Below are 9,803 nucleotides of genomic sequence, written 5' to 3' on the forward strand. Positions count from 1 at the left end.
GAATTGTGATTTGTTCTGACCTTCTCTGCCACCGTAGATATGTCTAAGTGCTGCTCAGGATTGCCGAATCACAGTGGTTTGTGGTTGTGAGGGAAATCCCATATTTTTATCGATCCTTGGAATTAATATATGTGTAGTGTAGTTTACAAATGTTTTAAATATTAAAATAAAAACAACAGCGTATTGTTCAACATAAGATTTAATTTACTGCGCCAACATGCGCCCCCTGTAGGAAGACTGGTTAATGAAATTAGACTACAGTTGCTGTCCAATGCTCCAAAATGCCATGGAACTTTCCCTTACGAAAATTAACCATGGTTTTATTATAGTAAACGTGAAGTAACAATTTTTTTTGGCAGATTGATTACCATTTGTATAATCACAGGTTTACTAATACCATTGTTAAGCTATTGTTAATTTGTGGTTACCATGGTTTAACTACAATAACCATGTTTTTCTTCTTATTTTTATTTTTTTTGTGAAACCATGGTTAATTTTTGTAAGTGTTGATTCAGTGCAAGTTACTGAATTTAACTTGTTAATGAATTTACAGCACAATTCAGGCATTGATGTTTTTATGTAAAATGTTGTCTTGTCACTGCCATTGGTATGTATGGATATTTTTATTGAACACATACCAATTTTTTTACAGTGCATACTTAAAGGCTGGACACGCTGGAGCTGAGCGACTCCAGACTCACCCTGCAGCTCATCAATGACAACAACAAGGTCACAAAATATACTAAAATAGACAGATCCATCGCAGTTTCTTCACAACAAATGTTGTGATTCATCTCAAAATTGGCTGTTTGGGTTAAAGTCAAAGTGAAATCAAAATGACAAATCTTGTTTTTTAATGCTTATTCAATTTAACTGCAATATTTATTTTAAATGATTTATCCATGCACGTCATTTAATTTCATTAAAAAAAAAAATTGTATTCATGTGCCCTCATAAGCTTTTTTTCAAAAACACTGACTTCCCCTCCACCTCACAACAACATTTACTCTCTGAAGGCAATAATCCAGGACAATAATCCCTGTCACTCACAGGGACAAAATCAGGTCCTGTTTTACACCTTGTTTGAGAAATCGTTTCATTCAGGTATACATCACAGTAGGGAAGAAAAGATGATTGCTGTTTCATTCCGACTTTAATATATAGAACTTAGCGGTGGGAATCCGATCTGATTCAGATTCTTGGATTCATAATCCGAATCTAAAATGATTCTTTATCGAAGTTAATAATGACTTTTATTTATTTATGGATTTTTGTTCAATTACTTCTGAATATGAGTAGCACTTTTTTAAATAATTACAAAGTAATAGTAAATCAAAACAATTGTATGTTAAGAATTATTAATTCGCTAAACAGCCATAAAACAGCAAATATAAACTAATAAAGGGGAACAAAGAAACATATTACAAGCAATAAACAAGAAGTGCTTTCCATATTTCTGAATGCTTTAATTAAGAGTCTTAAGATTAGAAGAAGATAGAATCATTATGCATCAGAGAAATAATTTTTTTTAGAAAAATCCTCCTAATAGAATTCCTTTTTGAAGAATTTGTCAAAAATGAAAAATGTTTCCATTGCCATGACTGCTGAAAAAGTGTCTGGTCAATGTTGTGCTCCACAGGGTGGAAGAACTGAGACTCTTTGCATTTGTTTGTAGGTTCGCTTGTTGCTTGAGCTGTACAGACTGCAGGGCAACATGACACGGGTGAAGATTAATGAACTCAAACCACTTAAGCCTCGTTACGAGGTTCCGGATGTACTCATCTCTGATCCCATTACTGAAGCGTGAGTCAAGACTACTTATTCCATCAGAACTGATTTTACTGTATACAGATGAAACAACTAGACATTTGTAAACTGAGTCAGGTCCTTTGTCATTTTTAAAATGAACCTAAGACCCTAGTGGTCGACCGGTGTGGATTTTTTGATGGCCAGTATGACATCTTAAGGCTGGAATACACTACATGACTTTTCAAATCTGAAATCATTTACTTGATGACTTTGTAAATCAATTTTTAATGTTCTCAGCATTTAAAGTGTTTAGAAACAAAGTATTTGCATTTAATTAGAGATTTGTAAATAATGAGATCTTATTTTTGTTCTATAATTGCAGAGTTGCCTTCTTAAATGTAGTTAACAGACTTATTTTTCCTGTAAATTGCATAAAACTGATAAAAATGTTTTCAAAAATTCATATTTCACAGAAATTAGATATTTTATTTTTAATTTAATACAGTTATTGCTATTATTGGTCACACCACATGATGAGTGGTTGCTGCAAATGACCCAAAGACCTTATATCATTAAAAATCTATTTAAAGGGACGTGTGAAAAGTGCAGCACGTGGCATTAACTGCAGGCATTTCTTTAGCCCCAGTTATTTCTGTACTTTGCCCAATATTGGCTGCTCAATTGACCCTTTCGCCGGGAGTTTGATTAACAGGCAGTCTGACATATTCATATTATATTCAAACAAACCAGACAGGAGAGTAGATTAACGTCAGTGGACTTGAACTTGAAAAATGGTGGGTATTGACATTTCACGGTTGAAACAAGATACCTTCTGATGTTCATTCATGTTTATTTCGTGCTATGTATGAATAGTAAAGATGAAGAGATGATCAGTTCATGTGCTGCTTAAACTGAGGCGCTACAGCGATCTGTCACGACATGTTAAAGAGCCACAAAACAGTATTTGTTTGTTTGAATTTCTTAAAAAAAAAAAAGACAAAATTTGAACACTGAGACTTTGTTTCATACTAAAAGTAACCAGCTCTGTCTTGTCTGTCAGCTCATTGTCAGTGTCCTCTTTGCTCCGTGATGTATTTTTCAATGCGTTAGAACATGATGTATGGCATAAAAGTGCCATGGTTTGTCGTAGCAACAGTAACTAAGGGGGGCAGGTCTTTGTGAAAGGTCAATTTAGAGTATGGGGAGGTTGCTGGCTCAGGTTTTGAGATAACAACATGAACATCTTTCTTATAGTAGAAAATTACATCTGGAGTTTGTGCTAGAGTGCAGGGTCAGAATTAACATGCTGCCTATGGTGTGCGTTTATTTTACTTTGCTTGGCAGTGTAATCTGGCTGAATAGATTTAAATAGTTATTAATAAATAAATAATAAATTACTAATAAATGCATAATTACCAAACTAAAATTACATGCTCTGAATAATTTGTTTTGCGTTTTTGTACATTGCACAAAGATTAAACATAAACCATCTGAAATGACCCAAATTGCATAAAAATCTATTCCAAATTATACTAAAATAAGATATTGAATATAAAAGCACAAAAACTGCCAATCTGGGACTTATATCTATAATGGAATACACTCTGCAGTGGTCGCACCACATGATATTTTCAAATTCAGTCAAGATTTACAAGCACAGAATTGGCCACCTAAACAAAACAAGCTAGCTTCCCACAAAAGGTCACTATGAAATATATAATGAAAATAAATACTTGCAGAAATAACTTAATATTCATTTATTTCATAATTCATATTGTTTTTAGGTCATACCACATGATATCCAAATGTGGTAACTACATACCAGCCATTAAAAAGGTTCTTTTTTTCCAAATTTGAAAGAGACTTACAAACCTGCGTGATGCTTCCATGGGTCCTTAGCAAATTGGTATATGATGCAAAGTCCTATCTTTGAACATACTTTCAATATAAAAGTCCAAAAATGGTAGTTTCTTAATGGTTGCACCACATGATATTTCATAAAATGAAATCATCGGACAAAGTTTGTTTGTATATTATGATGGAAATATAAATACAAATGCTTTGCAATTTTACACAGGATTACAAAACACTTTGGAAATCATGCCAAATAGTGCATAAAATTAATTTGAATAAATTTAGGGTAATTTCAAAGATGTTTACAAAAAAAAGTTAAGGCCGGACGGTTGCACCACATGATATTTTGACACCTTGAATAACAGAAAAATTTGAAATAACTGTTTTTTGAAAAGTTAAAGTGAGTTCATAGGAGAGGTCCTTCTATATATGGCATCTTTTATGCATTTAAACCAATTTTTAACTGAAAAAATGCAATCGGACAGAAAATGTAGGCGTCACGTCATTGACCCACATAACATTTGCTGCAATGAAATTTAGATTTATTTTACATATTTGCTACATTAGAAATACTTAATTGTAAAATTAATATGAAAAAAAATATTTGAACTTGATAAAGAACAGTTATGTAAATGTATGTTTCACAAGTATTTTGTAGTACTTTTCACAAATTAAGAAATTGTTTAAAAATGAAGTAAACTCTAACCAACAGTGCAATCAGTAATCTTATAAGTTTGTGAGCACGGGAGTCATATTTTCTCAAAATAAAGACGGGTAAAACTAATTTTACGTAGTGGCATGATTATGACAATGTAGTTGGATATAGTGCAGCATAGTTTGAAATCAAGTAGTAAAAGCGCTCAGGCACTGACATTCTTAGTGCTGTCAAAATAAAATCTGCTAACAAAACTTATTGGCCATACAGAACAACTTATCGGCCGATACTGATAATTTAAAAATGCCAAATATTGCCCATTAAAAGCTTCTTGTGTTTCGTAATGTGTTTTCTTATCTGTCTAGAGAAGGTTCCATTTTGCATATTATATAATTTGGAACAATTTGTAATTTTTATAAAAATGATCATCATTGAGCTATGCTGTTCTCTTCACACATTAACAGGTGAATGTCTTGTGTCTGTCTACAGGCTCTCAGTGGTGGCTCAGGATGAGAATAGTCTTGTGTTGTCTCTGGGTGGCAAAGATCAGCGGCTCATCGTAAGTGCTCAGCCATTTCGGCTGGACATCGTTGAGGGTCCTCAAGTGCTCATGTCACTCAACTCCCGTGGCCTGTTGGCCTTCGAGCACCTACGAGCACGCAAGGACACGTGAGTCCAACAACACAAGTGGGCAAAAAGGGCATCACATACAGGAAGTTCGTACTACCCACATTATATAAATATGAAAAAGTTTAATACTGAAATACTATTCAATAAATAAAACTTAATACTAGAAAGGTAGCACTGCTTTCCTGGGCTGTATTTCTGATTAATTGAATATTTTTCACTCTTTCTACCTTTCATAGACACACAGTCTTCACACCAAGAACCATAACAAAATCCTAACCTATGACTATCTGTATGCATCCACACAAATGCACAGTAATGTTCTGTTTATAAGAAGAACACACTGCAGTTATGTAGTCTGCAGCTAAATGCAAGACCAATACATCTAGGCTGCGTTTACACTGCAAGGCTTAATGCACAGATCCAATCTTTTTGCCATATCTGATTTTTTTTTTTGTAAGAAAAAAATATTCATATAAACTCCATTGTTGCATCACTAGCATGCAGGCAACATCTGCTTCATAATTTGACATTATGTGAAGTTATCTTTATGGGCAAATGTGTCTCCCTCGTCTTGAAATGGCTTGGAATTCCAATGGGAATCAGATTTACGTGTTTAGATGCAAGTCAGATGTCCAGATGTTGGATATGTATCTACTTTAAAATCACTATTGGATGTTGCTCAGAACAGATGTGAAAAATAGGATATTGTGCAGATTTTTGTGATTACGTATGTATATCAGATCTGTATCACATGTGAGTAAAAAATAAGATTTTTGTGTGCCAGCCTTATTGGTCATATTTCACCTAAAAAAACTAAGATATTATTTTGCACAAAGAAAATGATGCCTGTTTTTTTTTTTTTAGACCATCAACACTTTTTTGCATTGTAGCATTATTTTCATGACAATTAAGATTTTAAAACAAACTATCAACACATGAGAATGAGCTTAATTAGTCATACCTTAATGGAATAGCTACTGTAAAAATTGCACAACAATTGGTTGCAACAAACCCCTTAAGGCTGGAGTACAGATGCCAAGAATTTTTGCACAAATATAAAAGGGGTTTGTTGCTGCTGGAATGAATATTTAGTTTCTCTGTGTTCCCCCTGATTAAAATCTGAGGATTAATCTCTCACTTTCTACTTTCTTCATTTCTGGCTTTCCCTGTCTGCACTAACTCCGTTAAAGCAGGACTGCTTTCATCTAAGCCCAGTTAAGCACATCAGACAGTGATCGTCCATTTTTTTTCAGTGACCTTTGCTCTGGTTTTCCCTTTCATCGTCTTCATGGGAATTTCCAAAAAGTCTTCAATAAAGACTTCTGAGAATTTCTGAGATGAATCACAGTATTAAAACCATTTATGTGGATGAAACGTCAACAGCGAAACCATGTGAAATTGTTAAATAGAAACCTCCATTGATTATAACAATAAAAATAGACTTAGATTTTTATTCAAAACTACAGTTATACATAACTTGATTTTGAACAGGAGCTGCATTGGTTTACTAGTTCTACAGAAGCATATATAAGCATTATATACACACAACGTTGGATACATGTTAGGTTTCAACAAACGTCAATAATTTTGAATGGATATTTTAAAACCCTACTGTTGGAGTCTAAATGGTCACCATTTGGGTTGGTTTGTGGTGTTTTGTGCTGTTGAAAGCGTAATATGACTGATGTCTGATTTTATTTTATTCTGAGAATAAAAGTGTATTACGGCATAATTGCCATCAGGTTAAAATGACACTTAAATTTTTTTTAAAATACTGGTTTCTGAGATTTATATAATTCAGATAATGACAGATCAAGTAATTGTGTCAGACATTTCATTCAGAAATATGTTTGTAAATGTTTTTACTGAAATTCTTCTCATCACATTCTATTTTCCTTCCCCTCTTTTTCTCAACTTTCCTCTCTTCTGTCCCGCTCAGCAGTATCTCTCATAAAATAAGTAGCACAGTTGGTAGCATGTGGGACTCGCTCAAGAGCATGTTCTCTAGGTAACATCCATTTATTGACTGTAAAAAAAATAAAAATCTTAGATTTACATTTCTTTTACGTAAAGGAATAGTTCCCCCCCAAAATGAAAATTTCCCAATATTTATCCATTCCAGGAAATAATAATCAGGACATGTTCATTTTTGGGTCAACTATTGCTTTAAACTCAGTGTTGAATTAACATTTGTTAACTTGTTTTAATCAATAGTAGTTTAAATATCTGCATTACCCCAAATTTTGCATGCACACTTTATCCAGTAGTGTACAATTTGCTTTGTTCAATGTGTGTTCTAGATTGAAATAATAATTGTAGTACCTAAAATATTTAGTAATCATTGTTTAGATTTGATTATAATGTTACGGCCATTAGTTTTGTAGTATTTTCATCTGTAATCATTTAGTCATACCTTTCGTTGCACCTGCCAGTTGTTGATGGATCATAAACATTTACTGACCATGAAACTGTATTTGGTTAAACAAAACAAAAACAACAACAAAAAAAGTTATTTACCATTTCCCAAAAATGTATATGATGAATGTTAATCTTGAAACTTGCGTTATTACATTTACATGCAGTATTGAAGGACAAAGGTCCAAAATTATCTTTTAAACATAACTATGTGCATCTCAACAAAATGATTTGTCCTCATTGATTGTATTAATGGATGAAAATAACTTTTTGTGAAGAAACTAGTGATCTATTTTCTTTTTTTTTATTGAGATGCATTCACCCCCAGAGGTGCATTATACTGTTTTTACAGGTGATACATAGCCTTTAATTCGTCCGTTTACACTGTGCAAATAGCCAACCTTCTTGACAAACACTGTTTCATTAACTCCATCCACCATTGATTAGAGTTTAATAAAATCATTGTTAAACAACTACACAATTAGGGCTGCATGATTATGACAAAAATCATAATTGTCGATTATTCCCTTCAAATTGTAAAATTTGTTCTAAAACTAAAACAATGGATAAACCCTTAAGATAACATGTAGAAAGAAAAAAACATATCTTAAGCGTGCAGAATAACATAATTGGACTTTGAACGATTAATTGCTGCTTTGAACGATTACGTAATTGTGGCATCCATAATTGTAATCGTGATTAGACATTTGATTAATTGTGCAGCCCTGTACACAATTACGTTCATCCAGAATATTATTTGAAAAGTAGTTTTTACCGGGATGACACATGCTCTGTTTAACATACATTTAATAGTAATGGCCAGTCAAAGCAAACTTGTAATTTTTGTAACAAAAATCAACAGATGTTTGTTTTGTCATGGAATCACCCTGTATTTGAGCTTAATTGCAAAATGTTATCAAGAACAGGTATTGTATTGGTCGGATTATCAATGAGTCATATAGGTGCACCTCTAATTCACCCTCCTTAACGTAGTTTAAACTTGTTAAGTTGTACCAATACATATTTGTATTAAGAGAAACTTTGCCTGCTTTACAGTAAAAGTGAGTCGGAGCAAGCGACAGGACAGGAGAATGTGGAGCAGCAAACCAATGAGGTGTGTGTAGATATGTTTTCAACAACTAGACTTCTCTTACCCTGTTGTATTTGTTTAACAATACCTAGATAGTGTAACATTTATTTCTGAGCTTTGACCTCTGCAACAATTTGTCATTAGTGGTCAAATTTATACATGTTTTCCTTTTTTCCATACGAACTTAACCTGTTGACTTTTTTCTTTATCTCTTATTTTTTTATTTAGGATGGACAGATAAAAGAAGAGGAGGATAAACCGGGCATGTGGGAGGAAACATTTAAATCTCATACTGATTCAAAGCCCAATGGTATATTGAAATGTGGTTAAAGCTTTCTCATTTTACTCTAACATATTCAGTGGAATATTGGTGAGATAATTTCAGTCAAGTGTGTTTGTTTAATCTTTTTTTTATCTTTTCAACTCAGGTCCATCGTCTATTAGTTTAGATTTTTCTCTACCTGGTGTGGAACACGTCTATGGCATTCCGGAACACGCAGACACACTCAAACTGAAAAACACTGAGTGAGTTTTTACACATGCATGAGATTGATGCGGGACACACAAGCAACGTAAAGGAATAGTTCACCCAAAGCTGAATGTACTCTAACTGACTGTTAGGCCATCCAAGATGAGTTTGCGTCTTCGGATTAGGAGAAATTTAGCATTACTTCACTTGATTACAGATGGATCTTATGCAGTGAATGGGTGCCATCAGAATGAGAGTCCAAACAGCTGATAAAAACATGACACTGATCCAGAGATAATCCACATGACTTTAGTCCATCAATTAACATCTTGTGAAGTCAAAAGCTGTGTGTTTGTAAGAAACAAATCCAGCATTAAGATGTTTTAACCATAATAACGCTTCCTCCAGTAAAAAAAAATACAATTCTCTTGTAAACAATACTTGATCTGTGCGTATTTCTCTGCTGATTCAGACCGTTTTTTTTTTCAGTGGAGAACGCAATATTATGGATTATTGACTTTGAAGTTAAAAAACCCTTAATGTTGGATTTGTTTCTTCCAAACATGCAGCTTTTTGCTTGACAAGCCATTAATTGATGGACTGGAATGGTGTGGATTATTATGATGTTTTTATCAGCTGTTTGGACTCTCATTCTGACGGCACGCATTCACTGAGGAGCATCCATTGGTGAGCAAGTGATGCAATGCTACATTTATCCAAATCTGTTCCGATGATGAAACAAACTCACCTGCATCTTGGATGGCCTGTTTTTGAAGTTGTCACTATTCCTCTAAAGGGGTCATATGACGTTGCTAAAAAGAATATTATGTTGTGTATTTGGTATAATGCAATGTGTTTATGCGGTTTAAGGTTCAAAAAACACATTATTTTCCACATAATGTACATTATTGTTTCTCCTCTATGCCCCGCCTTTCTGAAAC

General features: G+C 33.6%; 1 protein-coding gene across 1 annotated transcript in view; it reads left to right on the top strand.

Moving 5' to 3' along the window:
* Positions 1 to 217: 217 nt before the first annotated feature.
* The window catches only part of ganaba (glucosidase II alpha subunit a), a 23,464-nt gene continuing 13,878 nt past the window's right edge, over positions 218 to 9,803 (top strand). The window contains exons 1-8 of the mRNA XM_016229208.1: positions 218 to 228; positions 666 to 729; positions 1,676 to 1,803; positions 4,748 to 4,927; positions 6,831 to 6,896; positions 8,360 to 8,417; positions 8,622 to 8,703; positions 8,822 to 8,918. Of these exons, the coding sequence (XP_016084694.1) occupies positions 218 to 228; positions 666 to 729; positions 1,676 to 1,803; positions 4,748 to 4,927; positions 6,831 to 6,896; positions 8,360 to 8,417; positions 8,622 to 8,703; positions 8,822 to 8,918 (686 nt within the window). The remainder of the gene's footprint in view (positions 229 to 665; positions 730 to 1,675; positions 1,804 to 4,747; positions 4,928 to 6,830; positions 6,897 to 8,359; positions 8,418 to 8,621; positions 8,704 to 8,821; positions 8,919 to 9,803) is intronic.

Source organism: Sinocyclocheilus grahami, unplaced genomic scaffold, assembly GCF_001515645.1.
Source record: "Sinocyclocheilus grahami isolate Dianchi unplaced genomic scaffold, SAMN03320097.WGS_v1.1 scaffold349.1, whole genome shotgun sequence".
NCBI lineage: Eukaryota > Metazoa > Chordata > Actinopteri > Cypriniformes > Cyprinidae > Sinocyclocheilus > Sinocyclocheilus grahami.